Here is a 20212-nt window from a genome sequence, read left to right on the forward strand (position 1 = left end):
CTGGGAAATCCAGGTTTTGTCCTTCTTTCCCGACGATTTACCGATTTGCTTGTTTTCGCAACCGCGGCGAACGATTCGCTCGACGAGCCTCCGTCCACGACGCCAAAAATCCAAACTTTGTGTGACTATCTTGACAAATAGGAGATCATTATATAAGTAAAGAGCAGGCAGCAGCTCACACATTCTCATACTTTCTGTAACATCCAGGAAGAAATGTCAATTAGCTTGAAAAATGTCTCGACAATAATCTAGGTGAAGTTTTTATTTAAATGTTTGCAATATTTCAGGGTTCCTTATGAGAAACACTAGCAATAAATCCATAAACTGCTATAAAATAGTATATAATTGAATAGATGGCGAGTTATTGTGATGTAGAAATTTTATTTTATTTTTCCCAATTTTTTGGATTTTGTCATGCAAATGTTGATGCTCCGTAATAAAGGTGCTGCTCAATGAAACATTACGTTGCATAAAGCATTATGTCCCACTTGTCCTATAAAACCCCAACTTAGTCTTGTCCAGCTGTTTACTGACGTATACTATTCATATTTTAATATTTTTTACGGCAAATAAATATTGGCATAATCAGTTTTCTTCACTACTAATTTTCTAACACAATCAGTGTAGTGTTAATTCATCTCTTCATGCATAATACACATTTAATACACAAGTCTTTAACTGCAAATACTCTCTTAATACAAGCTTTATTCATTTTAAGAACAAACTTCTAATACAGTAAAAGAAGCAAGAATGTAATGCAGAGAATAAACCAAGAATATTCAACTGGCGAGTTCAGTTTAAAAAAACATGGAAAAGACCTAAAATCACTCATGGAGCTCAGGGCTTCTTAACCTTCTTGACCTCTTACAACCTTGTCAAGTGATAGGAAACCTTGTGTTCATCACAAAGATTATTATCAAGACTTAGGTCAGGCTGATTACAAAAATAAATACTAATCCAATATACTGCAAAAGAAAGGATTCATAAAAACTAATTAAAAAACAAAATTACACAGTGCTAAAATAAACATTTGAAGTAAATTACCAATAAATAATAGTTTCTTAGACTGTCAATAAAATTAAAGTGCAAATGAAAATACAGCTTCACCACTTTATAGTTTTTGCTCTTTAAAAACTTCTCTATGACTTAAGCTCCAGACTTCGTCAGTTTGATATTGTCATTACTGCTACTGGTGGTGGAAACGTGTATTACAACTGCTGCAGCCCACAGAAGAGAAGCAGGTATTTTTGTTTGTCAAGAAACACGATATAGATGATCTTTGACAAGCTGTTGTATTGATTGACTATTTCTTTCCCCGAATTTCATGACAAAATAAAGACGAATCAAATAACAATAATAATAATAATGGATTAGATTTTTATAGCACTTTTCTAGACACTCAAAGCGCTTCACAGAGAAGTGAGAAGCCATCATTCATTCACACCTGGTGGTGGTAAGCTACTTTCACAGCTGCCTTGGGGTAGCCTGACGGAAGCGTGGCTGCCAGTTCGCCCCTCCGACCACCACCTATCATTCATTCACCAGTGTGAGCGGCACTGGGGGCAAGGGTGAAGTGTCCTGCCCAAGGACACAACGACAGCCATTTAGATGTCAAGAGGCGGGGAGCACGGCCGCTCTACCCACTATGCCATGCCGCCCCTGTCCACTGCAGAGGACGCTGGTTCTTAGAACTATACAAAATAAAAATAACTGAGGGGAGAAGTAACTCTTGAATGTGGCCTCTAAAATAATTGAGTTGAATAGTAAACAATGTGCTTGCTAAGGTGCAGTACATAGAAATGCCCACTAGGGGGCATTCGTGTTGCTTTGATGTTCAATATCAGGCCTCAAAAGCATTAATGACAAATAAGTGCATATTTAATGTACTAATTAGAAAGCAATAGTGAATGATACTAATATTCATCAGTGGTGTGAGAGTTCTTCTCCAAACTTTCCTGCTGATTTAAAGACAATCGGCGGTCTTTCCTCAGCCAAGAGTTGGGATGAAGACCTTTCAAGGTCCCCCACTGACCGTCTCTGCCGCATGTCGCTGCGGGGACGCAGGAGGCGGAGGGAGGACACGTCTTGGTCGCGTGTCGTCTGCCTAACAGGAAGCTCTGTGCCGGCGCAGGAGAGTTGGGGTTGGAGGACAGGCTGGAGGAGCTTGCTTCCATTGACCTCCTGCACCGCTGCAGAAGCCCCGCCTCTGGCTTTGAGGGGCGCTCGCCTTTGTCCTCGCCCGCGAGGTCGTCCGCGGTCCCTGAAAAGCCCAACCGGATCTTGGCCGCGTACGCCAGCGCCGGTTCCGAGCGTCGCCGCTGCCTGTGCACGCTGTGTGGGGAGAGGGAGTCCGGGGTAGAGGCGGGGTCGGCGGTAGGCGTGTCCTGGCCAGGACGGTGCAGCCTCCGCCCCCGGCTTCTCCTCAGCAGCTGCCAGGTGCTTTTCTGCGTGTCGGCGTCCGTGTCCTGGTCATAGTCGCTGCATGTGAGGACTGAGTCCAGACTCCCCGGTTTGGATCTCAGATGTCGGCCGCAAAAACTGGGTGAGCCGCCGCTGCTGGTGTCCAACTCGTTCTCCAGACTGTCGTAGGACGAGTCGGTCAGAGGATACGTCCACTTGTCTGGAAAGGTGACAACATTTAGACACATTTAGATACAATTTACATGTCTGGGATTTCTCCTCATTATCCCTCACATGATGTTGATTATTCAAATCACATTTTTAAAAAATTACAAAAAGTTGGATATATGTGTGTGTATACTAAGGGGTCCCGATCCAATATTGATATCAGCAAAAGTATCAAATTATTATGTATCGAATGTCCGATACAAGCAGCGTGTTTACTTGTGCAAAGCTGGACAGATAGTTAACATCTGAATGTCCTCCAATAAGCACACAATTTCTTCTGTTTACAAAAGGTTACCGTGATAGGTTACTAGGAGCTAGCAGCTACACAACAGCTAAGCGCACAAGCCAGACATACGTAATAAGTGTCCTTATGGAACAATATTGCAGTCTAAAACAACACATTTGTCAACATAAACTAATATAAAATAATTATTACTTCCACAGGACTTGGGCAGGTATGGAAGAATATGGTGGTGTATTAGAAAGTATCCAGTAACAAACGTGTCCGCATCATTCAACTTACTGCATCAAGAGCTTAACCTCATGAATTACTGTGGCCAATAGGTGTCACCACAAACAATTACCACTCCACTTCATTTTAAAGACAGCACAATAGGCCAATCTCATAATCTGAGTGCATTTATTTTAGAAAGCCATATTAAGTTATTTTCTAATAATATACGTGTAATAATTGCACAGATTAAATAGTATTGTATTGTGTGTAAAAACAGCAGAAATCCATGCAGGCTTATTTATTGCACGCTTTCTCACTAAAGTTTATCAGATTATATTTGTTTTAATTTATTGCTTCCTGCAATCAAATAACACACTAATTGCTCCTCCCTTTGTTTATTTTGGCTTCTTGCTTTTCTACCCAGCCCCTCCTCCTTCCTATCTGATCTCGTATCGGACCAATACGCCACACTCCAATATCGCTACTGGAAGTGACAATGTTGTATCAGGACACACTTGGTGCTTACCCTGAAACAAACACTTTCTCCACAGCATGTTTTGAGTCTCAGTTGTCTCTCAGTTGTGCAAAACAATTATCGATAATATCATAATCAACCGTGTTTGGAACATGTCAATGTGCCACAATTTGACCCCGACCCCTAAATGTGGGAGAGTGCAGATGAGCAGAAAGAGTAAAAGTGAGTCCTGAATTTGTGTATCTGCTGCAAATACCAGGCTGATACATACTTGCCAACCCTCCCGAATTTCAGTGCCCCTCCCGAAAATCTCCCGTGACAACCATTCTCCCAAATTTCTCCCGATTTCCACCCAGACAACAATATTGGGGGCGTGTCTTTAGCGTCCTCTCTTATCTGAAACCTACACCCATTAATAGCCGCATGCTGTCCTCACTCAGGTCCCCCTCCCCCCCCCCCCATCTCCCGAATTCGGAGGTCTCAAGGTTGGCAAGTATGGGCTGATACATGACCGATCATTACACAGTGAGAGTTATAGCAGGCGGCTTATACATAACAGATACAGTGAATATGATACCAGGCTAACACATAACACAGATAATACAATGAGTATACCAGGCTGATACATGACAAATGATACAGCGAGTGTGATACCAGGCTGATACATGACAGATCATGTTACAGTGATTGTGCCAGCAGGCTGATACATGACAGATGATACAGTGAATGTGATACCAGGCTGATTCATTACAGATCATGATACAGTGAGTGTGATACCAGGCTGCTACATAACACAAATGATACAGCAAGTGTGATACCAGGCTGATATACAACATGGATGATACAGCGAGTGTGATACACAACACAGATGATACAGTGAGTGTGATACCAGGCTGATACACAACACAGATGATACAATGAGTGTGATACCAGGCTGATACATAACAGATCATGATACAGTGTGATACATGACAAATCATGATACAGTGAGTGTGATAGCAGGCTGATACATAAAACAGATACTGTGAGTGTGATACCAGGCTGATACACAACAGATGATACATAACACGGATGATACCGCAATGTGATACATAACACGGATGATACCGCAATGTGATACCAGGCTGATACATAACACAGATGATACAGTGAGTGTGATACCAGGCAGATACACAACACAGATACAGTGAGTGTGATACCAGGCTGATACATGACAGATCATGATACAGTGTGATACCAGACTGATACACAACACAGATGATACAGTGAGTGTGATATTGGGCTGATAGACAACACAGATGATACAATGACTGTGATACCAGGCTGACACAGATGATACAGTGAGTGTGATACCAGGCTGATACACAACACAGATGATACAGCGAGTGTGATACCAGGCTGATACAGCAAGTGTGATACCAGGCTGATACATAACACATGATACAGTGAGTGTGATACCAGGCTGATGCATAACACACATGATACAGTGAGAGTGATACCAGGCTGATACACAACACAGATGATACAGTGAGTGTGATACCAGGCTGATGCATAACACATATGATACAGTGAGTGTGATACCAGGCTGATACACAACACAGATGATACAGCGAGTGTGAGTTTAGTACCAAGTCCTGTCTCCTCCTCAGCAGTGAGTGTTTGTGGAAAGGCTCCAAAGAGTGAGGACGGTTCCTCTCCTATGATCTGCTGGCACTGGTCTATCATGAACTTCACCAAGTCACACACCTGTGCAGCCACAAAAACATTCAGCATCAATGCCTATTCTGGTATTACTCCTACCACCGAACTCTTGTTTTTCTACACACGGTTAGAGGAAATATATGTTTAGTTTTTTTACTAAAAAACTAAGATACTGAAAAATGTTCTATTGCAGTAAAACATCATACAGAATAATAATATTAATATGGTCAAGTATTGGCTGACTCTTTGGTTCATATTGTTGCGACTGAGTGTGAGTGCCAGGAAGAAAAGCTCAGACTCTCTTAGGGAAATGCATTCGGTACCATCTGATGTATAGCCATCCGAACACCCCAAATATAAGACTAGTCTTTTCTGTCTTATATGTGGACCAGTACAGTACACTATAATCCCAGGGCTGGGCGATGAAAGATATCAATACTGTATATATCGTAACAGACACGTAATTGATATTAATAAAAAAATGTCTTTGATTAGTTGTTCGATATTTTTTTCCCTTCTTTGTTGGAAAAAGCGGACGTTGCAAAGCAAGGTTGGTTGCATGAACAAAGGCACTCGCCGAGCAACGCAGGAAGTGATCACTGATCAGTGGGAGTGACACAGCCAATCAGGTAACAGTATGGTTGGTTAAGCCATCTTGTTGTCTGGCGGTTGATTCTTTGCATGGAGTGAGAAGAGAAAGTAAAAATGAAGAGATTGTGGATAAAAGAGGAAAAGTCACCTGGACAGCATGGACGGTTTTTGGATTTTTTCAAAGGGACCATAGTCAGACCAATGTGGTCTGTAAATGATGCAAGGCGCTTGTCTCCACCAAGACCGCTAATACCACCACCTTAGCCGCACTCACCCTTTAGAGCACAGCTGTAACTTCCTGGCACTAAACCTGCAGAAATAGTTCTTCTCAGGTTTCTCTATGTTCACACTTTGCAGTATTTTCTTACACTTTATGAAGCATTTCTTACATATTCCTTATTTTTTTACCTTCATTTTAAGATCCTATTGTTAAATGTTCAATGTGATTTTACTATTTTGTTGACATTGTTTTCCATGCTTGTGTTGACATTTCCTTTCTGCCTTGATAGCTGAGGGATTATAATCAGAGGAAGGTTACATTTTAAATAAAAATGTTTACTTTCAATATATTGTTCTACTAGTCGTTATTTTCGATAGGTCATAATAAATATCAGTAATTATTGATATTGACATCGACCAATATAAAACAATTATAGCGTGTTACAGTTTTCAGCCAAATTGCCCAGCCCTGAATTGTCCCTTGCCGCATCTAAACATTAACATATTTATGCCCTAAATGTAGCATTGCCAAGCAAAAAAATTTCTAAAAGAAGCACAAATATCAATACTACTGTAGTATTGGCCACTAGATGAAACCATGGCTCCTAAAGTCAGTAGTCTTATTTTCTCTGATTAGGTCTACTGTATTGGATTAAAAGAGTGTAAAAGTGACAATGTGGGTGTTATTTCATGTCTCCAGGGATTGTTGAAAACCATATTTAAAAGGGGGTACAGGGTTTCCCGCAGCGCTTTGTTGCTAAGGCGGCCGCCTTAACAACAAAGAGCCACCGCCTAAACTAAATTCTTAACAAGCTGCTCCGCTTAGTTCTGCCTGTCAGTACGTCTCTGCCAGTGACGTGCGGTGAGGTTCATGGCTGGTGAGGCACTGACTTCATCACAGTCAGATTTACAAACATATGAACCCTAAAGAGTATCTTATTCACCATTTGATTGGCAGCAGTTAACGGGTTATGTCTAAAAGCTCATACCAGCATTCTTCCCTGCTTGGCACTCAGCATCAAGGGTTGGAATTGGGGGTTAAATCACCAAAAGTGACTCCCGGGCGCGGCGCCGCTGCTGCCCACTGCTCCCCTCACCTCCCAGGGGGTGATCAAGGGATGGGTCAAATGCAGAGGACAAATTTCACCACACCTAGTGTGTGTGACAATTATTGGTACTTTAACTTAACTTTACACATACAAACTGTAGCACACAAAAAAGCACATTTAATAAAAAAACCGTTATGATGGTCTTACCTTTACTTATAAATGAAGTCCATGCGCAGCTCCTTTTGAACAAAAGCATCGATAACTTGTTTATAGAAGTCTTCCTTATCTTTCTTCAGTTTTAAAAGTCTCTCTGTCTCGATGGAGATCTTCCTTTACCTCCTGCTTCGATTGAAAGTCCAGTTTAGAAAACTGTTTTATTTTAGATATGTAATCCTCCATGTTAATAATCCAGGCAAGAGGAAAAAATAAACGATCGCTGCTAACTGTTGTTGCTTGTTGTCACTTCTTCTGCCGCCTGAGTAGTCACAAGAATGATCTCTGGGATCACTACAGCCCTCTACCACCAGGAGGCGGGATTACTGCGAGCCTCACACAGTGTGTCTTTTGCAGCCGTTTTATGATTGCTCAGCACAAGAAATACGTTAAACACATACAGTTGTTGAAAAAATACACTACATTATATACCTCAGCTAACTAAACTATGGAAATGTATAATATAATTCATATAGCAATACGGTCTCACTGCACAGCAGGCCAGCAGTTAGCGGAGTCATTGCGCAATCCATGGTGAGGCTCAACTCAGTGACGTGCCTCAACTGGCTGCTGATCACCGCAAGTCTCTTCTCAGTATTTGAACGACAAATGTGAAAATTCAGCGATTTTGAATAAAAATAATCTAAAACTGGTGAAGTTAAATGGAAAATAACTTTATAGTATAATCACTGGATACATATAACAATTTAATTATTTTTTATTTTTTTAACATTTTTTTTCTTTCCATGATGGCACGTGAGGCCCCGCCTCACCCTGACTGCACGTCACTGGTCTCTGCAGCACCCAGCATTGTCCCACCCACAGAACCATCTGATTGGTTACACGCAGAGCGGTAACAGCCAATCAGCAGTGCGTATTCAGAGCGCATGTAACAGCCAATCAGCAGTGCTATTCAGAGCGCATGTAGTCAGTGCTCAGGCAGGCAGAGAGAACAGACGGTGTAGTGAGCAGAAAGTTGTTTAGCAGGTGAGCATAAGGCAGCGGACTCTCCCCAAATTATAATAAACAATTCCAAGTGAACTACTAGTAACATCACTATGAGCCCGTTGACGTTCTAGAAATATAAGCGGCAGCTCAGCTCGCTCGCAGTCATTGAAGTGAAGGCTAATTAGCTTTGAGCGTAACGTTAGCTCATTTTGCGGTGTGTGTGCGTGAGTGTGTGTGTGTTACGGACAGCAAAGCCCTGTCTGTCTGAGAGAAAGACAAGCATTACTACAGTTAACAGCTAAGTTATTTCACTTTACCTTTTTCTGTGTTGATTGAGCTGTGTTGAAGCAGCAAAAAAGGACATTATGTTAAATGAAGAGTTTCTGTCTCTGATAGTTGATATAATAATGTATGTGCATCATTAAGCCTACATGAACTCCATGGTGTTCAGGGATGAATAGTCTCTCCTATTGCTATTGTACTATTTTTTCAGCTATAGTTACATTAATCATTAGTAATGTAGCAGCCTAATTTTGAATGGCAGGGTCCCTGCTATCACATGTTGATAAAAATATAACATTTACATAATAAAAATCAACTACAGGCTTCCCAAATGCTGTAATAAATTAAGCATGATGAGTTGAACATGTGTCAGCATGTGGCCCCACTTTTAACTATTTTTTTCAAACGCTTATTTACAGTAAGTCATTAATTTGACCTAGTCATTATTTTGTCTTAGTAAGTCAATATTTACTAAGTCAAAACAAAGACATACTTAGTATCTCAGATAACTAGGACTGTTTTGTTTTTACTATACAGAAAAAATATCGATATATATGTCGTATATTGCCATTCAGCATACGGAGTAGAAAACACAACCAAAAATTGTAGGCTTTGTCACGCGACAAATTATACTGCTCTTTACACCCAACCTTCCCCTTGGAGAGACACCACCTTAACTAACAGATTTTCTGGGGGAAACAGTGGCGTATATACAGTACAGGCAAAAAGTTTGGACACAACTTCTCATTCAATGTGTTTGCTCACTCTTGGCATTCTCTCGATGAGTTTCAAGCACACCTGTGAGGTTAAATGAAGAGAATGCCAAGAGTGTGCGAAAAAGCAATCAGAGCAAAGGGTGGCTATTTTGAAGAAACTAGAATATAAAACATGTTTTCAGTTATTTGATCTTTTTTTGTTAAAGGCCTACTGAAACCCACTACTACCGACCACGCAGTCTGATAGTTTATATATCAATGATGAAATCTTAACATTGCAACACATGCCAATACGGCCGGGTTAACTTATAAAGTGCAAATTTAAATTTCCCGGGAAATATCCGGCTGAAAACGTCTCGGTATGATGACGTTTGCGCGTGACGTCACGGATTGAGCGGAAGTATTGGGACACCATTGTGTCCCAATACAAACAGCTCTGTTTTCATCGCAAAATTCCACAGTATTCTGGACATCTGTGTTGGTGAATCTTTTGCAATTTGTTTAATGGACAATGAAGACAGCAAAGAAGAAAGCTGTAGTTGGGATCAGTGTATTAGCGGCTGGCTACAGCAACACAACCAGGAGGACTTTGAGTTGGATAGCAGACGCACTAGCGTGAGTACGCAGCTTTCCTCCAAATATTTGATCGCTTGCCCGTCCGTGCGTGCCGCTATGTGCATGTCACGTACGTAACTTTGGGGAAATATATGTGCTGTATGAACTTTGCGGAAGTGAACGGTACTTTGGACTGTGGGATTGAGTGTGTTGTGCGGGTGTTTGAGTTGTATTGGCGGGTTATATGGACGGGAGGGGGGAGGTGTTTGTTATGCGCGTTTAATCTGTAGCATATTAAATATAAGCCTGGTTGTGTTGTGGCTAATAGAGTATATATATGTCTTGTGTTTATTTACTGTTTTAGTAATTCCCAGCTGAATATCAGGTCCCACTCGCCTCTCACAGCATCTTCCCTATCTGAATCGCTTCCACTGCCCTATAATCCTTCACTCTCACTTTCCTCATCCACGAATCTTTCATCCTCGCTCAAATTAATGGGGTAATTGTCGCTTTCTCGGTCCGAATCACTCACGCTGCTGGCGTCCATGATTGAAAACAATGTGCAGATGTGAGGAGCTCTTCAACCTGTGACGTCACGCTACTTCCGGTACAGGCAAGGCTTTTTTTTAATCAGTGACCAAAAGTTGCAAACTTTATCGTCGATGTTCTCTACTAAATCCTTTCAGCAAAAATATGGCAATATCACGAAATGATCAAGTATGACACAGAATGGATCTGCTATCCCTGTTTAAATAAGAAAATCTCATTTCAGTAGGCCTTTAAGCACATAACTCCACATGTGTTCATTCATAGTTTTGATGCCTTCAGTGACAATCTACAATGTAAATAGTCATGAAAATAAAAATAAAGAAAACGCATTGAATGAGAAGGTGTGTCCAAACTTTTGGCCTGTACTGTATGCTCTATAAAAATATTCAATTTATATTAATAATCCCTACTTGGTAGAAATTAATTGACCACAGTCAGGCCCCTAACCAATTACAGTAAACCACTATTTATCACTGTTAATTAATTATGTGGTAAATATATTTCCCCCATGTAAGAATGATTACAAATAAAAATTGTATTATGAATCAAATATTATAATAGCTGTTTACGGCCTTTTAAAAAAGTATTTTTTTTTTCATTATGAGAGCCGTATAGTAATAGCCTTTACATTTTTGTAGTCCAATAGAGTAATGCTGTCTGAAGCTGAGCCAATCAGTGGCCACGATACTGAAGCGCGAGCTGATTCGTTTGGTCCCATCTAGTGACCAATACTACTGTAATATTAATATGTTTAGTTCATTCAGCCATGTTTATGCTTGGAATTGCTAAATGCTAAAAAAAAACTAAAAAACTTGGAAATGCGACATATCAACATTTCGTTAAAACAAGCTAATTATTTGATTTGAAATAAGCCGTGAAAATAAGCATTACAAAAGTGAGTAGCTCTATGCTATAGAACCTTCCTGCAGGTATAGAGATCAGGGGCCGTACTTATCAAGCTTCTTAGAGTGCCATTTTACACTTAAGTCCTGAGAATTTGCGAAATTGAGTCCTACTCTCAAACTTAAGAATAAAAGCTTTTTATCAACGTTCTTAAGTCTAAGAATCACTCCTACTCTCCACGATATTTAAGAGACCTTCAGAGGTGTCCTAAGTGGTTAGGAGTTGCCAGCAGGGGATGGCACTGAGGCGAGAGAGACGTGCGCGAACGTTCAGGGAACGGAACAATGTTTGGTTTTTTTTGATGACGAGCAGCTGATCAAACGGTATCGTTTAGACAGAGCGGATATTATTTTGGTCACAGATTTAATACTTTTCGATTCCTTGTTGATTTCTGCATGTGTCTGCAGTGGGCTAGTATATATAGAGCCACCCACACCAGTTTCAAATTAGTTGCCTAATTAATGAATTGGAAAGAAAATGTTATGACAGTAGCGTATGTGTGTGGCCGTGAGGTGAGTGACGTCAGTGAGTGTGTGGGCGATAGAAGAGAGGGAGCGGTAGCGTGAGTGCCGGCGGGGACTAGTTTGTTTTGTATTATTTTGTAGTTTATTGTCAAAATATACACTCCCATTGTCCACTTAAATATTTCCAAGATATTTCTTTATTCTTAGACAACGGATTCCCTTCCGTGATTGGTCATTTCTATGGACACAGAAATGACGTCACCTAAAATTCCGTTTACGGCACATAGTAATGTCGTAATTCAGCTCTGAGTGTGACACTTAAGATTCAGTCATACACTTCGCTGAAAGTGTGAGTAAGACGCTTGATAACTAACTTTTAAGTGCAGCTTTCAGCGAAGAATTTATTTACTCTTAAGTCAACTCTTAGCAGACTTCTTAGGAGTAATTCTAAGAAGCTTGATAAGTACGGCCCCAGACCTTTGTTTGGCTCCAACAATAATTTACCTTCCTGGTTCCTTCGTTCTCCGCCTCCGGGCTGCACAGCGCTCCAGGGGGCCAAAGCATGCTGGGAGCGATGCACACCGCCAAGTTAAAACTGGTCATCTGGTTCTCTTGGGCATTACCGTGGATACGCTGCAGCACGGCCAGCAGGTGGCGCAGCAGCAGAGTGTTGCCTTTGGGCAGCCGACCCATCATTCTGCACAACAAAAATATTTCTTTGCACTTGTTGGAAGCATTGAGAGCTGAGGGAGACATTAAAGCAGGGGTGTCCAAAGTGAGGCCTGGGGGCCATTTGTAGCCCGCAGCTCATTTTGTAACAACCTGCAGCTCATTTTGTAACAGCCTGCAGCTCATTTTGTAACAACCTGCAGCTCATTTTGTAACAACCTGCAGCTCATTTTGTAACAGCCTGCAGCTCATTTTGTAACAACCTGCAGCTCATTTTGTAACAGCCTGCAGCTCATTTTGTAACAGCCCGCGCACAGCACATTCTAAAATTATAATTAAAAAGAAACAAAACATAAAAAAGTAGAATAAAAGAGCAAACAGGTGAAATGTAATGAGAAAAAGTTGCAATGTTGACTTTAATACCGCTGTCATTGCTCAAAAAATAATAATTAATCAAAATCAATGTTTTGATTTATTTACTCATTCAAGGCTCCAATTATTTCACATCCATTATTTTGCTTTTTATTTTGGGGGGAAAATATTGCATATTTTGTGTTCTTGACATGTAAAAAAGTTCTCAGTGGCAAAAAATGCATAAAACAATATTTTAAAAATTACTTAAAATCAACTGGTAAATCTGAAGTTGTTCTACAGACTTAAGCGTTGAAAGTTAAAAAATTAAAAATACAATTGTATGACTTATTTTTAACACTATGAGTGGGACCCTTTTAGATCCCCAAGAGTAGTAGAGAACTGTCATTGCTCAAACAATAACAATGACTCAAAATAATATTATGAATTATGGACCTATTCAAGGCTCCAATTATTTCACATCCAATATTCTGCTTTCTATTTTGGGGGAAAAATAATGCATATTTCTATATGGCAAAAAGGCATAAAACAAATAATAATAACAAAATCAACTGGTAAATCTGAAGTTGATCTACAGACTAAATTGTTGAAAGTAAAAAAAAAAAGAAAAAAGTATGAGGTGGCGACTTGTCCAGGGTGTACCCCGAATGTAGCTGAGATAGGCTCCAGCACCCCCCGCGACCCTAAGAGGGAGAAGCGGTAAAAGATGGATGGACTTATTTTTAAAACTTTTATGAGTGTGTGTGTGTGTGTGTGTGTGTGTGTGTGGGGGGGGGGGGGGGGGGGGGGGGGGGGGGCTTTTGGATCCCCAATCATTTTTGTGGGATTTTCTTTCTGGTTTTTTTAAAACCGTCAGTGTTAAAAAATAAAAATCAGTTGTTGTGAAGTAATTAGAGCCTTAAAGGCCTACTGAAACCCACTACTACTGACCACGCAGTCTGATAGTTTATATATCAATGATGAAATCTTAACATTGCAACACATGCCAATACGGCCGGGTTAACTTATAAAGTGCAATTTTAAATTTCCCGCTAAACTTCCGGTTGAAAACTCCTTTGGATATGACGTATGCACGTGACATAGCCAGTAGAACAGAGGTATGGCTCCCCCATTGAGGCCAATACAAAAAGCTCTGTTTTCATTTCATAATTCCACAGTATTCTGGACATCTGTGTTGGTGAATCTTTTGCAATTTGTTTAATGAACAATGGAGATTGCAAAGAAGAAAGTTGTAGGTGGGATCGGTGTATTAGCGGCTGGCTGTAGCAACACAACAAGAAGGACTTACTTGGATAGCAGACGCACTAGCCGATGCTAGCTGCCAACCGCATCTGTGATCGGATGAAGTCCTTCGTCGCGCCGTCGATTGCTGGAACGCAGGTGAGCACGGGTGTTGATGAGCAGATGAGGGCTGGCTGGCGTAGATGGAGCGCTAATGTTTTTATCATAGCTCTGTGAGGTCCGGTTGCTAAGTTGCTAAGTTAGCTTCAGCGTCGTTAGCAACAGCATTGTTAAGCTTTGCCAGGCTGAGAATTATTAACCGTGTAGTTACATGTCCATGGTTTAATAGTATTGTTGATCTTCTGTCTATCCTTCCAGTCAGGGATTTATTTATTTTGTTTCTATCTGCATTTGAGCCAGATGCTATCACGTTAGCTCAGTAGCTAAATAGCTTCGCCGATGTATTGTTGTGGAGATAAAAGTCACTGTGAATGTCCATTTCACGTTCTCGACTCTCATTTTCAAGAGGATATAGTATCCGAGGTGGTTTAAAATACAAATCCGTGATCCACAATAGAAAAAGGAGAGAGTGTGGAATCCAATGAGCCAGCTTGTACCTAAGTTACGGTCAGAGCGAAAAAAGATACGTCTTTCACTGCATTCTAGTCCGTCACTCTAACGTTCCTCATCCACGAATCTTTCATCCTCGCTCAAATCAATGGGGTAATCGTCACTTTCTCGGTCTGAATCGCTCTAGCTGCGTTGAAAACAATATGAGGAGGGGAACAACTGACTACGTCACGCTACTTCCGGTAGGGGCAAGGCTTTTTTTTATCAGAGACCAAAAGTTGCGAACTTTATCGTCGTTGTTCTATACTAAATCCTTTCAGCAAAAATATGGCAATATCGCGAAATGATCAAGTATGACACATAGAATGGATCTGCTATCCCCGTTTAAATAAAAAAATGTAATTTCAGTAGGCCTTTAAATAGGTCAATTCATATCAAATATTCCCCTTTGGAAACATTTTTTGGGTAAAATATTGCATATTTTCTGTTTTACAAAAAGGGCATAAAACATAAAAAATATACAGAAGGACCCCAAATTCATATAGAGATTTAAGCATTGAAAAAATAAAATAAAATATAGGACTTGTTTTTAACAATTCCAGGTCCAAACAATTCCAAACATAAGCGGAACCCTAAAGATTTTAAAAAATGTATATGTTTTGAAAATGTCAAATATCAAAATGGCCCCCGCATGTGTTCAGTTTTCAGTGGAAAAAGTTTGTCCACCCTGCATTAGAGGACATTGTCCTATTGTCACACCTTTGTATCTCCTGCACTCGCTCTTGCTCCGCCTCTTCTTCCTCCAACACGTCCATCCACTCTCCATGCAGATCACAGCACAGCAGGCTGCCAGGGATGTTGCGCAGGAAGTCCTAGCAAAGGCGTTACAAAGCGAAAGCATCACAGCGCGGATTAGAATGCAGATTACAGAGGCCGAGGACACTTTGTCCTGATGCAGATTAAATCTGAGAGATGTGGGTCAACAAGATGGTGCCACGCTTACTTTGAAGACTCCGGCGATGATGAAGATGTGGTCCCGTGTCAGGGGAAGAAGAAACTGTCCAGCATCCAATGAGTTCCTCAGCTCCCGGACGGTGCGAGCGCCTGCGGGCCGCCGGAAGATGCCCCGCGTCCACGGGCCCTCGTGATACAGAAAGATCAGCATGTCCTGGCGAGGGATGAGCAAAACACGGACTTGAACTGGTTGTGAACAGGAATGTTTTTAATAAGCAATAGGAAAGGCAGTAATACAACATCAATCACAAAGTAATCCGAGAGTAACCTTTGACCAAAAGACAAATACAATATAAATGAGTGATCTTCAGCATCACGACAGTCCTTGACTCATGTTTTTGGAAGAAGAACCCAGCAGAGCTATCTCCGCTGGAACGAGCAGGGTGATATAAAAATGTCTTTTAGACACAGAGCAGGCCAATGGAAACAATACAACATAAAGCACTTAGAGCAGGGGTCACCAACGCGGTGCCCGCGGGCACCAGGTCGCCCGTAAGGACCAGATGAGTCGCCCGCGGGCCTGTTCTAAAAAAATAAAAATAAAAAAACTTTTTTTTTTTTTTTTTAAATTAAATCTACATAGAAAAAACACAAGATACACTTTCAATCAGTGCATCAACCCAAACAACCTCCCCCATGCACACTCATCCACACCCACTCACACAAAAGGGGTTATTTCTTTCTGCTACCAATATTCTGGTTCCCACAACATAGACAACACATCTGCAAGGGACACAGTCCCTGAAGCACACATGATTGTATAGGCTGCTGGTCCACTAACATTTTCATTAATTACTATTTTTTATGTAATTATTTTTATATTGTTTTACTTTCTTTTTTATCCAAGAAAATGTTTTTTATTTATTTTTCTTATTTTATTTTATTTTTAAAAAAAGGGCCTTATCTTCAACAGACCAGGTTGTCAATGAAATTAGATTTGTTTAAAGGGTTTTTTAAACCAGGCCCAGTCAGATAATGTCCAAGTCGGACTCAGCAACACACACCTTCATTCATGTACACAGAAAAAAATTAGGGAACACAACAGATTGCATATCATTTATAAACAAAATTACATTTTCAAAATAAGCATTTATGTACAGTCCAGATTATGTCCAGGTCACTCAAATTAGGGAACACAACATCAGATATCATATAATCTATAAATATAATTATACTTTCAAAATAAGCCTTTGAGGATTTCTCATCTTTTTTTTAATGTTTTTTGGCATCATTATCGTTTTCAACCATGTAACTTTCTAAAGTTAGAAAATACTGAATAAATGTTTTAAAGAAAGTAATACTAAGTGAATATCTGTTTTTGGCCTTAAAAATAAACATTTTACAGAGTACAATAATTAAATTGACTAAATCATGATTGTCAATGAACTCTCCTAAAATAACAGAAACCACATTAAGCTTCATAAACAAACCAATCCTTAAACACATTTTTTCAACTTCCACCCAAAACAAAGACACAACATGACAATACCAAAACAAATGCAGGGTGGATTCAGGCTCCTGACAACAAAATCGGCAATCATCTGACTCTGTCACATTCCATAATTTTAACATTTTCCCTGTGGGTAAGAAGTTATAAATAATTTTAATTTGAAAATAACGATTTTGCACATCGATAGTGGTTTTATAGATTAGTTTGAATATGGCATCCCATGGCAACGGGCAGTCAAAAAAGTCCTCCCATTTTCCATTTGTGTTGTATGAGGCAGCCTTCAAAGATTTCTTTATTAAATAGAAATTATATATTTTTCTATTCATTTTAGTTCCTTTTTGCCAACTAGAATTTCTTATTAGAGGTTTACAAACTAATAATTTAGTAGTTCCATAATTAATTATTTGTTTCCATCTTTTCCCAATTACTCCAGTTAGTTGATAAAATGAAAAGCTTGAGCAAGCATCACCATACATAGCTCTAAATTCATCATACTTCATAATTTTACCATTCTCATTGATAATATCATTGACAAAAATGATTCCTCTTTCAAACATATTTTTCCAAAAGAAAGGCTTTCCATCTATTACAATATTAGAGTTCATCCATATTAACTGCTGCAAAATATCGTCTCTTTTTTCTGGCACATAAAATTGAAAACACCACTATGAGTGGATTGTTTCCTTTATGAACCCCGCCATGTTTCCCAGCAGACTCTCTGGGAGGGGATCACTTGTAAAAAAGGATACAATTTCTTTTGATACAGTACATGTTTTTTGTCCAACAGGACATTTGTGTACCACTCAATGTTTAAATACATCTTTGGAACAATTGATGTTTTTAAAGACAGACACATAGCTTCAAGGTTGAGAAGTTTCAGGCCCCCATATTCATACTCTTTGTACAAAACCTTTCTTTTAATCTTTTCTGGTTTGCCGTTCCAGACAAAATCGAAGACCCTCCGCTCATAAATCTTAAAAAAGTTTTGTGATGGAGCTGGTAATGACAAAAACAAATAAATAAATTGATGAATAATTAACGAGTTGGCAATAGACATTTTACCATACAAGGTTAGGGATTTCCCTTTCCATAATTGCATAATTTTGTCCAGCTTTCTTAGTCGATTATCATAATTTACTGAGCCTAAATCTTCCAGATTTTCTGGGACAACAACACCAAGTATGTTAACTGGTCTATCTGTCCACAAAACAGGCACTTTGCATTCCATTCGAAAGGACGTTCCCTTTAGATTTCCGATCCTTAACATTTTACATTTATCATAATTAAGCTTAAGGCCAGATTGCTGTGAAAATATGTCAAAAAGATTAAGAAGGTTCCGCAAACAATGAGGAAAAATCTTATCTTTGTGAATCAGCCTTTTCTGACATGAACTTCATCAAGAACAAACACAGAACACGCCTCACTGATGCACATCTGCAAGACTCACTCAAAGTTGCAGTGTCAAGTTACACACCAGAGTACAACACACTAGTTAACAGCATGCAATGCCAGGCTTCCCACTAACTGACAAAGAAACAGATAACAGATTTGGTGTCCAGTTCAAAGTGTGACATGATTTAAAAATTTGAGAGTTTACTTTTGTATTTTACATGAGTTATTATTTGTACAAACATGGTGCAAAGTAATTCATGATTTGTTACAAAATGTTAGTGGCTAGCTAGTTAAAATGGGATATCGTGATTTCACAAGACTGTTTTAGAAGTGATCATTTGAAAATGTTCAATTTGAAAAATGTGCACTTAGAGAAAATATAAAAATAAAGTGTTGCATATTGATATTTATCTGTTTCTATATATATTTATTGTGAGAAATCATTAAGATGATCAGTGTTTCCACAAAGATAAATATCATTAATTATTAATAATAACAGAGTTAAAGGTAAATTGAGCAAATTGGCTACTTCTGGCAATTTATTTAAGTGTGTATCTAACTGGTAGCCCTTCGCATTAATCAGTACCCAAGAAGTAGCTCTTGGTTTCAAAAAGGTTGGTGACCCCTGACTTAGAGTAACATTGTTGTTGGACTAAAATATTAATTTTGTCACAACACCCACCATGACGGGCTTTGGCAAAGCGTCCTCTACGCACACGGCCCTGAGGGGCCGACCGAACAAGCAGCCCTGTGCCGTGGTCCCCGTGGACGTCTCCAGCTGAGGGGAGGAACCTCGCAGGAAGGCCCAAGTGATTAAGGATCGCCTCCTTTTCAGTGGCTTCTGGGGGAAATCTGCTTCAAATATTTAATCACGATTAAACACTCTTTGACAATAGTTAACTCATTATTTGCCATTAATCAAAAATATACGTTTTTTTTTCATTCTTATTAAAATGTACACCCAACATAGGACTGGATCATTTCTTTATTAAACATTTTAACACAAAATGAACACAAACTCTCTTTTACAGACATGCTCATTTTCCACCTGGGGTCCAATCCAATCTTTATATGATGCGTTCTCCCATTATGTAATATATATATTTATATATATTTTAAATGAGAAATATTTTAATTTTATATATATATATATATATACACACACACACACACACACGTATATATATATATATATATATATATATATATATACACACACACATACACATAAGTATATACTGTATATACACTTATATATAAATATATATGTATACATACATACATATATACACATACAAATATATATATGCATGCATGCATACATACATACACATTTATATACACACATAAATGTATATATATATATATATATATATATATATATATATATATATATATATATATATATATACATACACACTACCGTTCAAAAGTTTGGGGTCACATTGAAATGTCCTTATTTTTGAAGGAAAAGCACTGTACTTTTCAATGAAGATAACTTTAAACTAGTCTTAACTTTAAAGAAATACACTCTATACATTGCTAATGTGGTAAATGACTATTCTAGCTGCAAATGTCTGGTTTTTGGTGCAATATCTACATAGGTGTATAGAGGCCCATTTCCAGCAACTATCACTCCAGTGTTCTAATGGTACAATGTGTTTGCTCATTGGCTCAGAAGGCTAATTGATGATTAGAAAACCCTTGTGCAATCATGTTCACACATCTGAAAACAGTTTAGCTCGTTACAGAAGCTACAAAACTGACCTTCCTTTGA

General features: G+C 39.2%; 1 protein-coding gene across 3 annotated transcripts in view; it reads right to left on the reverse strand.

Annotated features, from left to right (window-relative positions):
• Positions 1-670: 670 nt before the first annotated feature.
• The window catches only part of LOC133657553 (rho GTPase-activating protein 20-like), a 45797-nt gene continuing 26255 nt past the window's right edge, over positions 671-20212 (reverse strand). For 2 of the 3 annotated variants that reach the window (XM_062059034.1, XM_062059020.1), the window contains 6 exons: positions 19118-19290; positions 15583-15747; positions 15339-15451; positions 12252-12444; positions 5186-5303; positions 671-2620 (listed from right to left, as the gene is read on the reverse strand). In XM_062059034.1, the coding sequence (XP_061915018.1) occupies positions 1914-2620; positions 5186-5303; positions 12252-12444; positions 15339-15451; positions 15583-15747; positions 19118-19290 (1469 nt within the window). In that variant the 3' untranslated portion in view covers positions 671-1913. The remainder of the gene's footprint in view (positions 2621-5185; positions 5304-12251; positions 12445-15338; positions 15452-15582; positions 15748-19117; positions 19291-20212) is intronic. The other variant, XM_062059030.1, reaches the window with a different exon arrangement.

Source organism: Entelurus aequoreus, linkage group LG01 (genome assembly GCF_033978785.1).
Source record: "Entelurus aequoreus isolate RoL-2023_Sb linkage group LG01, RoL_Eaeq_v1.1, whole genome shotgun sequence".
Lineage (NCBI taxonomy): Eukaryota > Metazoa > Chordata > Actinopteri > Syngnathiformes > Syngnathidae > Entelurus > Entelurus aequoreus.